At 38.9% G+C, this 20,385-nt stretch overlaps 1 protein-coding gene across 1 annotated transcript; it reads right to left on the bottom strand.

The window, feature by feature from the left end:
* Nucleotides 1-4,264: 4,264 nt before the first annotated feature.
* LOC139717253 (3-ketoacyl-CoA thiolase, mitochondrial-like) lies at nucleotides 4,265-19,748 on the bottom strand. Its single transcript, XM_071628751.1, has 9 exons — nucleotides 19,644-19,748; nucleotides 17,995-18,161; nucleotides 14,243-14,371; nucleotides 13,251-13,367; nucleotides 12,315-12,462; nucleotides 11,582-11,754; nucleotides 9,649-9,849; nucleotides 7,652-7,806; nucleotides 4,265-4,346 (listed from the first exon to the last, which is right to left on the bottom strand). The coding sequence occupies exons 1-9, from the start codon at nucleotides 19,657-19,659 to the stop codon at nucleotides 4,265-4,267; spliced, it is 1,188 nt and encodes a 395-aa protein (XP_071484852.1). The 5' UTR covers nucleotides 19,660-19,748.
* Between the last annotated feature and the right edge of the window lie 637 nt (nucleotides 19,749-20,385).

Genomic DNA, 20,385 nt, shown 5'->3' on the forward strand with positions numbered 1-20,385 from the left:
TATCTAGGGATTTAAGGACTTTAACTCGACTTTGACCCATTCATACATTTAGGCATTGAGTAATTTTCAAGGTACAGGTGTGGAGAAAAAGTGCAATTTCTGAATTGAATAGTAAATTGTTACCATTTTCATCTGGCCCTTGACCCTAAAATTCATAAGATAATCACTTTCAGGTAGAACATGCATATATGTACTAAGTTTCAAGATAACTTGAGCCACTTCCGAGATATGGAGGAAAAAGTTAGTTGAGCACTTTCACTTGATCTTTGACCTTTTGACCTTTGAGGCAAACAAAGAAGAACAAATAAAAAAACTTTCCAGAGAATTTCTATTAGGTTACACATGTATGCATACACCAAGTGTAAAAAAAAAAAATTAACCCTGCTGGCATTGCATGATAGGAGGGAAATAGTAAAATTTTGAAGTGTTGCACTTGACCTTTGACCCCTGACCTTTGACCCCATGAACCCTACATTCTCTAGATAATCACTTCCAGTCAGTATATGTATATACTATGTTCCATGAAGATACCTTGAACAATTTTCCAAGGTATGGAGAAAAAAAAAAGAAGTTTTAATATTTTTACTTGACCTTTTGACCTTTGATCTTTGACCTCATGACCCAAACTTTCACCAGAGAATCTTAATTGGGTAATACATGTATACACTAAGTTTCAAGAAAATATCTTCAGGCATTCAATAGATATGGTGGAAATAGGAAATTTTATGTATTTGACCCTGACCTTTTGACCTTTCACCTTTGACCTCATGAACCAAACTTTCACCAGAGAATCTTAATTGGATAATACATGTATACACTAAGTTTCAAGAAAATATCTTCAGGCATTCAATAGATATGGTGGAAATAGTGAAATTTTATGTATTTGACCTTGACCTTTTGACCTTTGACCTTGAGCATGTGCACCCAAAAGTTGATAGGCACAACTTCACCCCCTAATACACATACATGCCAAGTTTCATTAGGATACCTCAACAGGTTTTGATAGTTACCTTGTCCACAAAATTCATTACGGACGGGCGGAAGGACGGACGGACGGACGGAAGGACGGACGGACGGACGGACGGACGGACAACCCGAAAACATAATGCCTCCGGCACCACTTCGTGGCGGAGGCATAAAAAAGCGTAATGTTCCAGTCCTTTTGCAACCACTAAAAAGTCAGCTTCACTTTACAATATATTACAAAAAGAAATTTAATGATGAGACACGGAGAAATTTTGTCGCCTGCCATTCATTTTTTTTTTTTTTTTTTTTTTACTCTGATCAATCTTGAAAGATATACAACTTGGGGCCTCTTTTAATTAAGTAATTTAATTAAGTAAATGTAAATGTAGATTTTGTGAAAGTGCATGTGGTCCCAATTAGAATTACAAGTTAGGTACTTAGGGAAGGAGTGATTTCTTTCAAACTTATTGTACATCGTAGTGATTTTTTTTTTTTTTTTTTATAGTTAAAGAGATTGAGCTTTTTAACTTTCGCGAGATAGGGCCTACTATAAGAAACCACTTGTAACAGAGCATACGTGTATCATTTCAAGAGGAATTCAAAGTTTATTTGCTGAAAATCGGTTATGAAACGGCTAAGATTTCCAAAAACAGTTAAACACATCAATTAGGTTTCCCGGCCAATAGTTATGTACGGTCAAAACTATGAATCTTTTGCTGCTTAGCAGTGTGTGGATGAAACAATAAATAAATAAATAAATAAATAAATAAATAAATGAATGAATAAATAAATAAATGAATAATAAAATTAATAAATGAAAAACAAATACAAGTTATATTGAAATTACACAGTTTGAGAAATGTTCTCACCTTTTGACTATACATAGAAATGACCTGAGGTAAATTCTATGAAAATGTTTGGAATTTGAATGCCCATTCGCGAAATTGAATGACTCAAAATACCCTTTTCGGCCATTGATGGCGCATTTGAACGAACAGTAGTGTACCTGCCTATTTGAATACCCTCTTTACGAGTTCGATTTTGAATACCCTTTTTATGAATTCGTTTCGTTTGAATTCAATTAATGTTGAAATTATGAAACCAGTTTCATTTGGTTGAAATGCTGAATTGAACGCAAAAGTTGCAAAGTTGAAAGACAGGCAATGATCACGACGGTTTCTGCTAAATCAAATGAACCTTCTATCAAGTGGACTGACAAAAAGTGTGAAACTGGCCAGGAAAACCAATAAAAGCTAAGTACAGTACGATGTTTTACCAGGTTCAGGATAAGGATTACATAGGGTTAGGGTCAGGGAAGGCTCTGGGGTAATTGCCCAGGGGGTCACTGCCCTAGACCCCTTTGTCATGAAAGCATGGTTAACTTGAGAATTTGTAGCTTCTTGGTTTGTTTTGTTTTTATCCAAGGAACAACCACTGCGTGGTTTGCTTGTGCCGACGATATACAGTACATGACATGTACCAGTTTGATCTAACCCGTTCATAACGCAAACCTGATATGCCATGTTCGCAAAATGTAGAAAGGACTGCTTTTATTTGTGGCCTTGTGGGCGAACCGGGTTAACACAAGGCCCTCACTCCTCCTACCCCCAAAATGTATGTATGTGTATTATATGTTTAGATTCACAAGAGTAGTTCAATATGAAAACTCGGTGAGAGACGTAGTTTTTGTGTTGAACTACTGTTGTGAATCTATACTTTCTTGGAATCCGAGCAAAAACCTATTGCTGTTATTTATTCATATGTATGTATAATGTATTATAATCATGTTAGTACACAACAGAACAGACTAAAACTTTAGGCACAAGAGTCATTGATAGTTTTATATATTTCATATATTCAGAAATATGACAGGCCGACTTGCCATGAAAGCATACAACTTTAAAATAAACCATTCAGTATTTCCTGTACACACAAGTACAGACACAAGCAAACAATGATAAATTAAAAAAAAAAAAAAAATCCATATACCGGTAACTGCATTACTCTTTGGGCTTGACCCAGAGTAGTGAAATACAAAGGAAATGAATGAATTTCTTCCCAAGCCACAGAAAGTCTTTTATATCTTGTGCAGCTCAGGCACAGTAATGATACTTGAATGATTTTCTTCCACCATTCACTGTTGGAATCATTGCAAAATTTCACCCTGTACACACTTATTCACTGAATACTTTCGAGGCATTATCAATTTTTTATTTCTTACTACACTTTACCAATGAACTCTAGTTCATTTTTCTTATTCTTTTTTTTTTATTAAATGAATACCATGCACAAAATTCATGAGCTTGTAAACATGAAATTGTACTTCAAACTGTGGATTTTAAAATTAATTCTGAACTCATGTGACACATGTACCTCTGAAAAACCTAGAAAGAGAAAACAATATTAATATTGCATGTTTCATCGAGCTTCGTCCTTCAGTCAATCAACTCTCTTCAATCCTCTTGCAACTGCCATCGACACAATGTCATTGATGTACAGGAGCACAAGATACAGACACCAGTAACAGGGTTAACCCATTGAGGACAAGCCGATATTGCCACAGTACATATTTCACATTGACACCTGCCCGAGTATACTCTGAGCTAGTCTTCAACAGGTTAAAGAGAGGAACATACCCAACTGCCTGCAACTGATTTCTGTTCAGTCAGACATGGAGCTGTGTCAGATTCTGCTAGGTCATTACTCAGCTGCTGACATGGACCTTAACCCGTGGAGGACGAGTCCTACAGAGCGTAAGTATACTCGGGCAAGCGTCTATGGGAAATGTGTGTTGTAGCAAAATCAAACCATCCTGAACAGGTTAACCTGTGAATTCCATGCTAGTCTTCAGGATAAATCTTAATAAACATTATTTTTTTTTTTAATTCATTATTTCTTTTCACTCAACACTTTGGTCTCAGTAGATGTCCATGCTTTAGATGCACTTTTCCTTTGACCGATATACATCTTTTCACAGGCCTGCATTTATGTAGGCGTTATTTCACTTGCTTTGCAAGATTACAGTCACAAATACTATTTTAAATTCACACATAACTTTATTTTTTATATCTGTACACTTTAGGTTTCACCTAATTTGAACAATGAATTAAACTGTAGTTTCTGTTTGCATATATGCACTTTTGTTAATGCACTCGTTTTGTATTGTACGATAATTCTGAAAAAAAAAAAACGAATTGAAACCAACATAATGAAATCAAAACTAAAAATGAAATTAATTGGTTTTAATCTGGAGGACTGGGCACAAGGATGAAAATTGCAGACCAGCTAGTCTTGTTCGCTAGACTCGCTCCAAGACGACAGCAATGCCCTGGCCACCACCGATGCATGCTGATCCCACAGCATACTTCAGACCCTTGCGCCTGCACATCAGAAAACATTCACGAGACAGGAATAGGTGGGTTAGACACAAACTGATACGTGTGAAGAGTTTGTTTGCAAAAACCGATAAGTCCATATTTGTCGAATGGAGATATTTGCGATTAAAGGTCAAGAAAAACAAAGAGAATAATAAGAAAATTTTCGCTTTTTTGACCATAACTTCAAAAATATACCTTTATATGTTGTGATCAATATATCATTTTATAAAAGGTATTATTTTGTACTTTATGACAGAGACCCTATTTCAAAATCTTCAAAAATGGACTTATCGGTTTTTGCAAACAAACTCTTCATGTATGACAAAAATAATAGGCTTTCAAACTAGCATAATATGTCCATTAAAATACGAACTTGGCCTTCTTTATAAATGGCTGCTTTTAAGGCAGGCTGGTGGGCTAGTCAATTTCATAAATGAATATCTTTTGTATGGTATACGTCAATTGCGTGACTTTTGCAAGGCTCGACACTGACACTGGTCCGACGGTCCCAAACCCGTAAAAATCACTGTCAGGCCAGTAACACTTTAATAAGGAATTGACAAATTAACTGTTGTGATATTAAGGGTAAAAAAAAGAAGAAGAGGAAAATAACATATTTGGAGCCAGTCTTAAGAAGAAACGGAACTAGTAAAAAACTGGAAAAACTGGGCATCTACATGTATGTACTGGTCCGACAGGGACAGGTCTGACTGGTAGGGGGAAAAAAAGGATACGTTTGCAGCCCTGTCTTTTGTACACACATTGACAGAAAAGGCCATGGGACAGAAATTTTTTTTGTCATCTCTTATAATAGAAACAAATGACATATCGCTGGGGTGACAAGACCTGCTTTCTGCAATTTTGGTGAAAATGACTTTTTCGGATTAATGGTCAAATAATGGGATGAGTGATGTCTTGACCAAATCCCAACTGTCTTACTCCAAAAATGATACCACCACAGCATGTCAAACGAAAGGCTATCCCATTCGCTATAGTGCTTTGGCCGCCATGTTTTTTGGCTCTCCGGAACATTTGACATTTTGTAGATACGAGGTCTTGTCGCCCCAGCAACGATATCTGACCACCTGGTCCAAAACCCACAAAGTGGGAGTAGCATTCTCTGTAATGGACCTAAATAGTCATTCAGATTGATGACTCAAATTTTTACAATCTGTCATGCCAGGGAAAGTAACCTCTTCTCTACTTTTTGTAAAATATTTGGCAGTTTAAAACAAAGCCAAATCCGGAAAATGAAAAAATTTTTTCAGGACCATATTTTACTCAGAGAGGCGCTGCTTCACTGTTATTTTCATTGATACAACATGTACAACATATACATACTTCTGCTCAGCACCCCTGAGTGACCCTACTTTTGAAATCCTCTTTTCTCCCTTTTCTATGAAACTGCACCTCCTAATTCTCTCTGAATATTTCAAACACTTTTTGAATGGGTTGGGAATGTCCAATTTCAGCAAGTTATAATTTCAAAGCTCAGAGCTTACTCTTTTAAGCTACATATCAAGAAAAGTGAAAATTCATTTTGGCCAACTTTTTGTGGGTATTGAGTTCGGCCGTCAGATGGTAAAACGGTCTAACTCGAAAATTTGACTTTTTGAGGTAAATTCACTTTCCGGGACATGTGAGGGTGCTCTTTCCAATGGTGCTATCGAGAAAATCCCATCATGTCTTGTTTTAGAGATAATTTCCGCTATCTTGGTACTTTTTTGTATTTTTCCTTCAGATTTGATGGTAAAACAGTCTTTCTTTGAGTTAGCCCATTGTCGGTAATATCGTTTGGAGGTAAAATGAGCTATCTTTTACATAAACCATATAACCTTCTTAACTGAGATTTTTTAAATCATCACTGTCAGATGGTAAAATGGTCTATCTTCGAGTTAGACCAGTTTACACTGTGTTTGTGATCTATCTAGAAGATAGACCATTTTACCATGCCGTCAATCCCTCGTTTGAGGCGAGACCCCAACTTCCACGAAGAAAGTGGGGTGCTATACCTCGTTAAAGATTTTTCGTTTGAAAATTGGGAGTCGAAATATTTGTCCATTGCAAATAAACTTTCTGCTCAGGCGTGACAAACCAGGAGGCCAAGCCAGGGTTTGATGACTCCAGCAGCTGTCGTATTACGTATGAGCATGATAAGGATATCTGCCTGTGGCAGACCATTCAAAGTGAACTCAATTTTCTCTATCCTTTTTAAAGTTTTCAATTTTATATTCTATTGAGAAATTCTATGGTCATCCATTTTACATTTCGAACGAAAAAAAATTGACCCGTATAAAACGAAAATACAGGAATAAGAAGGAGAGCATTGCCAGTTTGCCGGTGCTGCTCACTGTTGGGGATAAAGTACAAGCCGTGGATCGAGTTGGGGAGGTGGGCTGCAGTACAGGCATGCTCTGTCTGCATACGCTGAATGTCTACACTCACACACACACACACACGTACACACACACGCACCATGGAGCTACATAGCCCATGCCAAAACCAAAACAATCTCCTCCTCTCGCGGTGCCCACCCCCCCCCCCCCCCCCCCCCCCCCCCCCCCCCCCTCCTGTGGCGCAGTGGCGATGACTGATGCTTAGATTAGGCCAGGGTCAAGAAACAGGTGTTTTATATCTTTGGTTTTTAAGTCATTGATTGCCAAGATATACACTGGCATTATTTACTGGGGTGTAGCCTCTTCAAACAAGTGATTTGTGTCATGCCATCTTATGATGTGTAGCGGGAGTGTATACATGTGCTGTGGTTAAACAGTCTACCTGCACAAAAATCTCATTTATTTTATAATTAAAACCCCAAATAAGCACAAAATTCTTCAGTTATCAGTGTTTAATATGCTTCTTCTTGTCCCATTGCTAAAAATGCATTATACCCATCTCCTAAAAAAGCTCAAACCTCTAAACTTTAAAGTCATTTTCCTCAGAACAGTAATTTTCGAGATAGACCGTTTTACCACCTGACGGCCGAGTTTAATATCAAGCAGTCACATATTCTATATTAAAAAAAAACATTTTAGTTGGCTGCTGTGATTGAATATTAAAGTGAAAAAATATATATATATATTTCTTTTCAAACGCACATAGTCCCTCTTCTTGATACTGACATATGTTAAAGGTAACAAATATTACCCTTTTTTTCTGAAAGAGATAAGCTACGTACTTAAGTGCTTTTTCATCACACTAGAAAGAATAAAATGTTGAACTGTTAGGAGCAAAAGGGTTGAACATCAAGAAGCCCCATGTTTCTTTTATCAGCACAAAAAGCATTTCATGTCACAACCAAATTGTACCCGAGTTCATGCACTAGGTGGGTGGTGATTCTGGCCCCCGAGGCTCCGACGGGATGGCCAAGTGCAATAGCGCCCCCGTTGAGGTTGGTCTTGGCACGGTCCAGTCCAAGCTCCCGTTCCACCGCGATGAATTGGGCAGCAAAGGCTTCATTGACCTGAAAGGAGTGATTGCAGAAGCCTTTGTAATACAATCAAGATTTTGTAAAGTCTTTTTTAATTCCTACTTTTTCTTTCCTGTTTTCTTTGACATAATAATTTTCAGAGAATCACAGTAAGCTTAAAATAATTGTCCGTATTTTTCTTCTCCGAGTACAGGTCACATATAGTAAAACTTTGATGAACACCGCTATTGCTCTTTACACAGGTTAACATCAGCGAGAGTACTAGCAATCACTTCCTTTGAAGTCATCAGTGTATCATACTCAACATGATTTGATTTATTATAACTCTTCATGTGCCATGGTGGAAACCCGCTACGTGCCACATTATTCTGAGAAAACAACGTTGCCATGCTTTGAAAAAACATTTCGTTTTCAAATCTATGTTACTTCTATAGATTTCTGTTAAGCTGGACAAGATATAGTGAGTAAAGTTGTAGAGAATAAGCCAAAATTGGCTTTGACATAAATTTTAAAACAAATCTATGATTGCCTTTTCTTTCAAATGACTAGTAACTGAATTACTGTAAAGGCATGACTTTTGCACACATAACAGTGACAGAAACTTAGAATGTACACACAAATCCAGTAAGGAACACCAGTTGTTTATAGTCAATCACAACATAAAAATGCAAGCCATGTGTGAGAGGAATGGAAGCACGAGAAACGCTTTCATTGTAACACGTTATTTGGCGTTTCAATGATCGGTTTGGGCAGGTTTGTGCGTTTGAGCGGAATATGCAAAGTTGGCACGCCGTCGACTGCGTCAGATGTGCAAATGTGGCACATAAAGAGTTAATTTTGCATCACCACTAAGGATGGCATGACAGCTTACATATTTAGTAATAAGCAAACAACTATGGTACCAACGGCTTGTAGTCCCTTCTAAAGGATAGTGTGCCTTGCCTTTAATATACTGGTGTATACTTGCAATAACATGCCAAAAAACAGCATCAACAATGAAAAGGAACATAATGTAAGCCTGCTGCATATGATTCAAGCTGTGCAGATTCTTACAATAACACACTTTTTTGTTGGTGCCGTAATGCGTAGTGAAGTGAATAACGTCACAATGTATAAGAAAGCAGGTACCTCTCTTAGTGTCCATCACAGACACTTATCTGCCACATACAACTTGCCATAATGTTGCAATACATTTGTGTGCTGTCAAATCTGTAACCCAGTATCAAACAAAAAACTTGTGGAAATGAAAGCCTACAGATGAGTTTCCAATGACACCCATCAAACCATGCTGAAGAGCTAAAGATGCGTATGGGACCCCCATAGCCTTGGCAAGCATGTAAGCATTACATCCAATATTCCATTATACGTAGCTTGTGATTTTATCAGGCCAATCAGGCTGGCGGGTATGCGGTATGCGTAACGAGCAAAAGCTATGTTCTTCCTATAGTAATACACATATGATTTGTTTTTTCCTCTGTTGCCTCTCAGGCAATGCGTCATTTGCCATCACGTAACCTCGTCAAAAGAGTATCAAACATCTTTCCCATTAACAAGATTCAGAGACTCTCACTTCAAGCACCTTTGATCTGGAGATTCTCTTGCCTGAACGCACATCACGAGCACGAAGTTCCTTCTAGCAGGGCCTGCTTAAGGGCCCTGGAAACTCTATAGAGTTTTAGGTGTTCTCTCATGCTATCTGAGGCTTATTTTTCAACAGACAATGGCACTAAGTAAGAAATCATTTCAAGCAGGAGACACAGAGCCAGGGCAGGAGAAATTAAATCTCAAGCGGGAGAACGGGAGATTTCGCAAAAATGGGCTTTCGGCGGGAGATCTACCGTCGAAAGCGGGAGAGATGGAGTCTCTGGAGATTACCTCACAAAGGTCCATGTCATCCAGAGACAGGCCCGCCTTGCTCAGAGCATTCCTCACGGCGTACACCGGTCCGATGCCCATGATCTTGGGGTCACACCCGGCAACGTTGTAGCTGACCAGTCTGGCAAGTGGAGTCAGGTTGTGCTTGGCAACCGCCTCCTCACTGGCAATGATCACTGCTCCGGCTCCATCACAGATACCCTGAAATAGTGACAAATTACAGAGAAATATGCTCAACAGGTTAGGCTTTCATTCAATGTGTTTTTAATAAGTCATTATAAGTAGAATTCTCTGCATTATGATCTATGTGTACATACTGTGAAACAAGATTTATCTGTGGCATGAATTTCTTTGGAATTGGAGCCGACATCATTTTTTGTGGTATTAAATTTTTGCAAACCAGTGCATATGTGACTGGCACCACAAACCCAACATAAGTCGCACCCCTTGATTTTATGTGAGGACTCAAAAAAGGTGAAATGGGTCAACCCAGTCAATCTTAAGTTCTTCATATTTTCTGAAAGAACTTTCCTTCTTCTACATTATTCTTTAGTTTGGGATCATAAAATAAATAGGAAAGTGTGTTTTCAGGAGTCTTTCTACAACCCTTTTTTCTTTTGGGGGGGGGGGGGGGGGGGGGGGGAGAATGACCAGGTATGTCTTAACTCTTTATGTGCCATGGTGGAAACCCCCTGTGTGCCACGTTATTCTGAGACAACAAGGTAGTCATGCTTTGGGAAAGAATTCTGTTTTTCCAATTCGAATAACTTCTACAAATTTCTGTTAAGCTGGACATACATCTGTAGTAGTGAGCAAAGTTAAAGAGGAATGCCAAATTTTGCTTCCATATACAATGTATGACAATACTATTTTCAAGTTCTCTTTTGAATTACCAGTTGCTACATTTCTATAAAGGCATGACTTTTGCACATAAAATAGTGACAGAAACTTAGAATGTACACGCAAATTTAGTTGGGAACACTGCTTGATAGTCAATCACCACATAGAATGCAAGCTGTATGTGAATGGAACAAAAGCGAGAGAAACGCTTCGAACGTACCGGGGGATTAGCGATTTATCGATCGGTTTTGGCGGCTTTGTTTGTTGAGCAGAATATGCAAAGTTGGCACGCCGTCGACTGAGTCGGATGTGCGAACGTGGCACATAAAGAGTTAAAGGCCCCTTTTCATTTCCCAAAATCCTTTGAACACTATTCACTTTCAAGTCTAATAACTTTGGAAAGGATAATGCTACTGCTTTGAAAATTGGCATTAATCATGGACAGGATGTGTATATAGAACATGCCCAATTTCAGCTTTATCTAATTTCAGCTTTATCTTCATTGTTGTTGCTTCGGTGATTTACATCCTGCGTTTTGTCCTTTCATCACACAGCTAATACGGCTTGAGAAAGATTAAGTGCTTGAATGGACCCAGTACTTCAGAGCCTCTTTTCTCAGTTCACACTTTTCCAGAGTGTCTGCTTTCTTTCCAGTATTTAGATAGGTTAGAGGGATCTATTTGAATTGAGTTATACATCATTTTATAGCTTAGAGTCTGCTCTTTTAGAATCTGTCCTTAACTGATAATCCATGTCTGGCAACTTTTTGTTGGTTTTGGATGCAGGGTCACAAATACTATATATATATCTTTTTTCTTTCTTTCTTTCTTTCTTTCTTTTTTGAAGCACTATGAGCACAGAAAGGTGGACCTATGGGCTATAAAAATAGCCACTACTAGTATCATCAATATCATTACTGCGGTATATGTATTCTGTAATATACGGGAGTCTAAAGGATAAAGACTTGTAATTAATATTGAGGGAAATGATAGACCCCAGGCTGAGAGGTTATCTTGTTGCAGACTGCTACAGAAAATCTCAGTCATGTAGATTTCTCTACTGCCATGACTCTATAAATCCCTGCGAGACTTACGGAGGCATTTCCTGCTGAGACCAGGCCGTCCTTCTTGAAGACGGGAGGAAGTTTGGCGAGCTGCGCCAGGGACGTCTCTCGTGGATGTTCGTCGGTGTCAATCACCTTGGTGCCCTTCTTGGAAGCCAGTTCCACTGGCGCCATCTCCGCCTCAAACACTCCCGCCTTGTTTGCTGTAGAAACATTGTGCAGAATTTATCATGGCTTAATGGTGACTTTTTACTGTACAAACTGAATAAGGAGAGCTTGCACTAACAGAGATGGGAGGGGTATAGCAGCAGAGTATGTAATTACTGCAGCAAAGGTATCATGAATATACCGTAAACGCACATTAGGCACAAAAACTGTAAGAATAAAATTGACCTTTAGCTTCCAACCGATCAACCCCATAGTTTGAGGAGTGAATACGTAGTTGTGTCTTACCAGAGATGTTTCCTTTTGTAACTTGCGATAGATTTGCTGTGAAGTAACTCCACTATTTTTTATTTAACCTACTGTACATTTACATGGACATCATTATGTACTGACACTAAATTTCAGACATATGTCGGTTTTAAAACCATGCTGCACGTATACTTTCACATTATTGGCCATGTTTTTATCAGTGAAAACGATACTGCAGATGTTTCTCAGCTTATACATAAGACAGTTTCTACATTCTGATTATCATAACAATTTTCCACGCCCCAATGGAATGGAATGGTCCAGTGGCTGGTGCCCCGCCGGGACTCACCTTCGGCCCACCTCTGCTGGCCAAGGAGGGCAAACTCATCACAGTCCTGCCTCGTCACGTTGTACTGGGCTCCCAGGGTCTCGGCCGTGATGCCCATTGGAGTCTTGATGTGTGCATCGGTCAGTGTCGCCCACAGCGTGTCCTCTAGCTGCATAGAGACAGTTTGAACTCAGACGGTCAAGCAATCTGACTGATATTAACCCATTGAGGACAGACTGATTTTGCTACAACATGCATTTCCCATAGACACCTGCCTGAGTATACTCGGGACTTGTCCTCACTGGGTTAAACTAGTATGGCCAGTCGATGTCATTGATATTAGTGAAGGAATGCTAACCTTGTTAAAAACAGTCCAGCATCCTAAGGGACTAAAAAGGCATATCTAGTTTAGGTGGAAATAATGGTATTTCCCATGAAACCTGCAGTTTTTTCTTGCAAAAGACACACAAACATACAAAAATAGCTGTCCAATGTAAAGGTCTCTGCTCAGTGATGCACAGGGAGGTATATTAGCAATAATAATACTGTAAAACATGATATATTCGCAGCATGAAATTTTCGCGAATTGGAGCCGACAGCCTTTTTCGTGGCATGAAATTTTCGCGAATTGCCACTGGCATTCAATGCATGTAGTGTAGACAAAAACTTTCGCGTGCATTTTAATTTCTCGAATTTGGGGGCTCGCGAAATTCGCGAAATTAAAATGCACGCGAAAATTCCTCGTTTTACAGTACTCTGAAAGAAAATTCATACTTCGGTTAAAAACAGAAGAAAAACACAATGGTAAATATGACATCATTCCTAATCTAAATCTCAACAAAATATACATACCTTTTATATTTTGAACAAATTATTTCTTTGGATGGTATATTGTAAAAAAAAAAAAAAAAATGTAGTCACTGGCCTCTCTCTCAATTGTTCCTTCTGCACTCCTACCTTTTGGTCCTCTCCAAGTCTGGTCCCAAATCTCGCCCCTCTCAGGGCGTAGGGAGCCATGCTCATGTTCTCCGTACCTGCCGTCAGGGCGACCTCAGCATCCCCAGACTGAATTTCCTGTATTAAAGACATGGATGATATCACAAGCTGCAGTCAGTCTGGCAAAAGATAGTGAAGGTTAAGATTGCGAAGTCTTCGCGACTTTTTGCCATCCCTTCACACTGGTAGGTAAACTTCTTGATCCAAAGACTGAGAAGCTTGGGTCACTTGTGCACGTGTGCAAGAAAGAGGAAAGACTACGAAAAAAAGAAAAAAAAAATCTCAATCACTCCTGTCGCGATCATTTTCACTACTGTTTATCTCTTTGCTGCTGCCATTATTGTGACTTAAAAGGAATACAAATACACTTTAAAAATCAGACATATTATGAATCTTTTGAACTTTTTATTTTATTACTATAGCACAGTTTTGTTTTGTTTTCCTTTACGTATAATCATATCACTAACATATCATACACAAATTTCCTTGAGTTTGACCTTGAGTTTGACCTTCAGGTAATTAATGATAAAAGACCTGATAGTGTGGGGATTCATAGAGTAGGAAGGCTACACAGGTCTGTAGCCCAGCTCGGATATACTGTATCGAAGAATCCCCAGTGAAATGTGTACAGCTTTATCACTGATCTCAGTTAACCCGTTGAGGATGGTTTGATTTTGCTACAACACATATTTCCCATACATAGATGCTCGCCCGAGTATTCTCGGGGCTCGTCCTCAACGCGTTAAGTTCATACACAGCCAAAGATTATTAACTAGAGTTGACTAACCTTACCAATGAGCGTATGCATTGATGCACATATTCACTGACTGTTGCTAATCGTGGTAGCCTGGTGGGCAGCAAATGAATCATAACATCCAAGAATTTGCATGCTCCCATGTCTTCAACCCATGATGGAGGCACATAGTGGGTACACATCGTTTGCCCAAACCTACCTGAGCAGCCGACACAATGGAGGTGAAGCCAGACCCGCAAAGCCTGTTGACTGTGAGGGCGGGCTTGGAGTTGGGAACTCCGCACCGCAGAGCGACATGCCTAGCTGTGTACGCTGCATCGGATGACGTCTGAAGTGAAAAAAAAAAATGAAAAAAGCCAAAAATAAAAATAAAAATAAAAGCTTAGTGCTCATCACCAGAACTGATTCTACCGAGCAGGTCATGGTGCAATTTCATCAAATCGGTTTGCCAACATAATAACTGACTCCACTGTTGTTTTACATGTACGTTACTCCATTGGTTGAACCAAATTTGCAAATGCTTGATACTCTTGATAAATTGATGAAATCACACAAAAATTATTTACTACTGAGTAAAGAACTTGAGAGAGAGAAAAAAAATAACAAAAACAAAACAGGTTCATTAAACTACATTTCAGTGATGAAAGCATGCTTTTGTAGGATATTGAAAATTCTTTAGGACTACACCTTGCAATGAAACATAAATTGTACCATAGGCCTACAAAATGTACATATTCAGCATAATTATTGTAGATTGCCCCACATACCCAAATCAATGTTTACATTTGGCTGCATTTATGCCAAACAGAGCTTTATAATGTTCTCTAAGTTCTGTTTACTTCTGGCTGTTCCACAAAATCAGATTAGTTGAAATCACACACATAATAACATTAAGAAAAGGCCTTACATACTGTACATTTCTAGCTGCAATCAGTTCCACCTATTTAAAGTAATGACTGTGACACAGCAGAAATGTGCCACAGTACATCTTGCTAGGGTGAATTCAGTCCAAATTTGCTCAAACATGAACCAAAAAAGGTCCCTAGAAGGCAGCTTCACTCATGCAACCAAACCTTTGTTATTTTGCTATTTAAAAAAAAAAAAAGAGAAAAGAAAAAAAAAAAGAGAAAAAAAAAAAAACTTCTTGAGCAGTTATTAGAAGAGATATTCAACACATTCAAGTTTGAATCCCAGAGAACATGTCGGAACATAGGCCAATATAATGTACTTATACAGTGTACATTGTACTGTATGATGCCTTGACACGACTTATGTACATCATACCATTCAACATCAGTTGGTCAATAATACATGTACCAAGTATCCATACAAAGATCTTTATCTGCAACATTTATGACCAACCTACAGGCAAACAAACGGGCCTCAAATGGGGGCATGTTAATTGCACTCTATATTAATGTGCGTGCCTGTATTTGAGGTGAGTGTACATGAGTGCATGTGTGTGTAATAATTATATTTTATTATGTCTGTATGTACAGGTACCTGGAACCTGCGATATAAGTGTAAAGTGTGTGTGTGCTCAAATACGGTTCCTATAGGCGTGCCCCTAGAATCCACCAAGTCACATTTTGTGCTGGTACCGGTACAGTGTCAGGCACAAGCACAGTTCAAGCAAGTGTAATGGCATGACATACATGTAAGAAATTAAAGAAGTACTTTGCAGAGAGTGCAGACCTCTCATTTCAACCATACACGCATGCTGAAAATTGCCCAATTTCCCAATTATTATAAAGAAGCCTTGTGTTTACCTCACCAGCTTCCTGCTCCATGGCACTTCAAGCAGAAAACACGCTTTAGTGAACATAATAAACTATGCGTCTCTGTACCTGAAATACATTACATACGCAGCTTGAGGATCACTACCAAAATTCAATCATCTGCTCCTTGTGTCATTATCAACTTGTCCTGTACGTTTCATCCAAATCTGTTCACAACTTGTTGAATTATTTTGCAAACAGATGGACAGCCAAATAAACAAACCCAAACTTGCCAAAGGCGACAAAAACATTTAACCTCCTTAGCAGAGGTCCTTACACACCTGTCAATATAAGGTGAATGTACTTGTATCCTCAAGCTTAATATAACCTCTCAGCATACTACACAGATCCTAGTTTCATTAAATTCCTGCAATAAAGACCAAAGTATTTTGTTGACGATCTGTATTATATTAGTTTATCAAAAACACTCGGTCAGAGCTACAGGAATTCTCCTTTCTTCATGATTTCATTCTTATTCACCTGGGCATTCTAATTATAAATTGTTTTGTAAGTGAATATTATTAACACTTGACAACAGAATGTTTTATATTTTTGCACAGGAGATCAAAGCGTAAACCCATTGAAGACCAATCCCAAGGGTATACTCTGGCAGGTGTCTATGGGAAACGTGTGTTTCAGCAAAGTCAGTCTGTCCTCGATGGGTTCAGAGTTCAATGGATTTCAACCTTTGTATGGCTGTAGCATAAAACCACATAGGGTTGCTTCAAGTTAGAGCACTGATGTGTACAAACTGTATCTCCTTTGATATACCATTCAGTTAATGGCCATTCTGTTTTAAATGTAACAAAAATTATCAAGCTGTGCTGTTAATAATGTGTTAACTCTTTATGTGCCATGGTGGAAACCCCCTCTGTGCCACGTTATTCTGAGACACGAAGGTAGTCATGCTTTGAGAAAGAATTCTGCTTTTCCAATCTGTATAACTTCTACAAATTTCTGTTCAGGTTGGCATAATAGTAAGCAAAGTTAAAGAGGAATGCCAAACTTTGCATCGATATAAATTGAATGACAAATCTATTTTAAATTAGTATTTTGAATGTTCAGTTGCTACAATACTTTAAAGGCATGACTTTTGCACATAAAACCGTGACAGAAACTTACAATGTACACGCAAATCTAGTCGGGAACACCGCTTGATAGTCAATCACCACATCGTAGAATGCAAGCCCTATGTGAGAGGAACAAAAGCGCAAGAAACGCTTTCATTGTTCCGCGGGATTAGGGATTTATCGATCGGTTTTGGCGGCTTTGTTTGTTGAGCAGAATATGCGAAGTTGGCACGCCGTCGACTGAGCCGGACGTGCGAACGTGGCACATAAAGAGTTAATATGGCTGCAGCATAAAACCACATGGGGTTGCTTCAAGTTAGAGCACTGATGTGTACAATTTTTTTTTTCCTTTGATATACCATTAATTATCAAGCTGTGCTGTTAATAATGTGTACTGGTACTACAGTACATGCTGTAGTCACCATTCTGTAATCAGTGTCATTGCATCATACTGTAGTGTTAACAGTGTAGATACAATTGTTGCCTCCGCCAAGGGAGGAGGTTATGTTTTCGTTACCGTCGGTTTGTGTGTTCATTAGTTAGTTAGTTTGTCTGTGTGCAAAATAACTCAAGAAATAGTTAACGGATTTGGATGAAACTTGCAGGAAAGGTTGAGAGTGACACAAGTAACAAATGATTAACTTTTGGTAGTGATCCGAGAATTTGAAGGAAATTTATGAAGGATTTTTGCTATTTTGGCAGGTAGGGTCAATGAACTTGGGAGATCAGGCTGCGCGTATTGGAGGTTTGCAGGCGCGCACTAAAGTGCGTGCTCTAGTTTCTGCTAGGGCGAGGCGCACCATGCAGCTGAGGGTTTATGACGTAACAAAGGCTTCTTTATTGGGAAATCGGGCGGCTTTCAGCACACGACGCTAGAAGTACGTATGGGTGGAAATCACTGATATCTCTATGGAAGAACAAGATCAGTGGTGGAAATGAGCTGCATGCTTGGCATAGGTCTGAGCTCTCAGAGTGCTTTTCTAGTTATCTATGAAATTGTTTTATCAATTTGAACTTAACTGTAAAATCAATTTAAATCAAAGCACACCTTAAAGTAGGAGAATACAGGAAGGGCATAATTGATCGCATAAAAGGTATCTCACCTGAGCTACATTTCCTACAACTGTTGTGTCGATTATTTCTGGGTTGATATTAGCCGCTGTAAGTGCTGCCTTTGCCGCTACTTCACACAGGTCTGTGCCGGATTTGTCCTTCAGCACACCGCCGAATGTTCCAAACGGGGTCCGTTTGGCACCAACGATGAAGATACCTGCAGTCCAAAGTATGTTGTAGATAGAATATTAAAGTAGAGTCTTGGCCTATACTTTTACTATTAATATGGAGGCTAATTTAGATCTAGAAACATAACACAGTTAGGATTAATGGTACTGTATCTAACGTTAGATTGTGACCCCAGCAGAAAATAAATGACAATTTAGACTAGTAGACCCTCTAGACCTATCAAAATGTGTCTTAGAAAACATGGTACAACGGGTCATTGTATCTTCACACTTTAATATTACAGCATTAATACACATACAAAAAAAAAAAAACATGCAGCGCCATTCAGCAGGCAGGTTTGCTCTCAAACAAATGACCCCCCAAAAAATAAATAAATAAAAATTCAAACACCAGCAAAAGCATCTAGGTTTCTGTGGGGATCCGTTTCTAGTCCATTGAAACACGTTAGAGAACTCTGCCGGGCAGCGGTCAAATTTTGGACTTTATTGGTGAAATTGTGGAGTAGATCTAATGACTATTAAAGGACAAGTTCACCTTCATAAACATAAGGATTGAGAAAATGCAACAATATCAGTAGAACACATCAGTGAAAGTTTGAGGAAAATCGGACAATCGATGCAAAAGTTATGAATTTTTTAAATTTTTGTGTTGGAACCGCTGGATGAGGAGACTACTTCAGCTTGTGAGTCATATGCGTACAACAGTATAAAGAAAATGTAAAAGAAAATTCAACATATTTTCACTTTTTTTCGCATAATAAAAGAGCACTTGACTTGCCTCTTTCTAAAGGCAGGGGGAATGATATTACCCATAACATTTGTCGGTAAGGAGTCAGGGGAATGTGTACTTTTTTCAAAAGATGGAATTTTGTGAAATTCTCTTTATATTTTCCTTATATTGTTGTACGCATGTGACATCTAAGTTATTCATGCGTTGCAGTAGTCTTCTCATCCAGCGGGTACTGCACAAAAACTTCAAAAATTCATAACTTTTGAACCGATGGTCTGATTTTCCTCAAACTTTCAATGATGTGTTCTACTAATGTTGCTACATTCTCTCAATCCTTATGTTTATAAAGGTGAACTTGTCCTTTAACGTTAGCTATATTATATAATGGCAATGGGCTGCTAGAATCGTCGAATAATCCCACCAGCGCAGAGCACAGGCACAGGCACAGCCACAGGCAATTCATTGTCTTGAGTTGTAAAAAGAAAAAAAAAATGCCGCACTCATGTCGTATAACAGTTTCTAGGCCTAACGTTACTCCTGAAAGGAGGTGCTCTTCAGATAAGATTGCCACAGAGCATGTTTTTGAGGGCTCAGCTCACCCCTCACGTCGCTCACAGTCACAGCTCAGTTGGCCAGAACTCGGGGCGAGCCCGTCCAGCTTTTCCCGGTGCGTGAGCTCAGACTGAGAACGACAGGAAAAGTGGTGAATGTATTGTCTGAGAGTCATTAATATAGATCAATTCTGGGAAATATTCAGAAACGAGCACTTGGGGACACCCACCTCGTGAAAGAGCCATTTCGTTTCAAGTTCCCGGTCAGTTTTTGGTGTCAGATTCACGTCATTTATTTCACAAACACAAGTTCTCGCTGGCTGTACGTGTGGAATAGGTACGGGAATTATTGCACTCATCACACGTGTGTGTGTGTGTACGTACAATACTTTGAGTACCCTCTCACCTCCCAGGTTTGACCTTGCGATGTACATGCCCTTCACAATCTACTCGCTGTTTATTGCATTCAGCGACCAAAGAGATTTTTGACTGTGACAGAGAGTTTGTTCTTGTTAGTATAGCGCCATCTCTTGTCCGCGTGCGGAACAGGTCTCGCCACAGTGACTGGGGAATCATTCTGTGCGTGAAGTTGTCGGACAAAAATTAATTATTGTCTGACAAATTTGCTCTCAGTCGATCACATGCAAAGATTTCAGTAGCTTTTACCTGTTTGTTAGAAAAAAAAATGACAAAACACTTCATGAAATGTAATACCCTCCAGGCCCCGTTTCATAAAACGTGTTATCAGTGACAAGTTGTCATAGTTGTATTAAGCTACTGAAATCCTTGCATCTGCTTAAATTGTCATAGAAATGTGGCAGTTGCCACTGATAACAAGACAAGAGTTTGTTCGCAAAAACCGATAAGTCCATTTTTGAAGATTTTAAAGTACGGTCTCTGTCATAAAGTACTAAATAGCACCTTTTAAATGATATATTGGTCACTACATATAAAGGTACATTTTTGAAGTTA

The sequence above is a fragment of the Diadema antillarum genome, unplaced genomic scaffold, assembly GCF_040938485.1.
Source record: "Diadema antillarum isolate AM-2024a unplaced genomic scaffold, OU_Dant_1.0 scf00000073, whole genome shotgun sequence".
Classification (NCBI taxonomy): Eukaryota; Metazoa; Echinodermata; class Echinoidea; order Diadematoida; family Diadematidae; genus Diadema; species Diadema antillarum.

Excerpts from the sequence above, each read along its gene's own strand:
- LOC139717253 (XM_071628751.1), bottom strand. Across the intron at positions 14,372-17,994 it reads TTGTAGGAAATGTAGCTCAG|ACGTCATCCGATGCAGCGTA; the intron begins GTGAGATACCTT and ends TTTTCACTTCAG. Across the intron at positions 12,463-13,250 it reads GACTTGGAGAGGACCAAAAG|CTAGAGGACACGCTGTGGGC; the intron begins GTAGGAGTGCAG and ends GTCTCTATGCAG.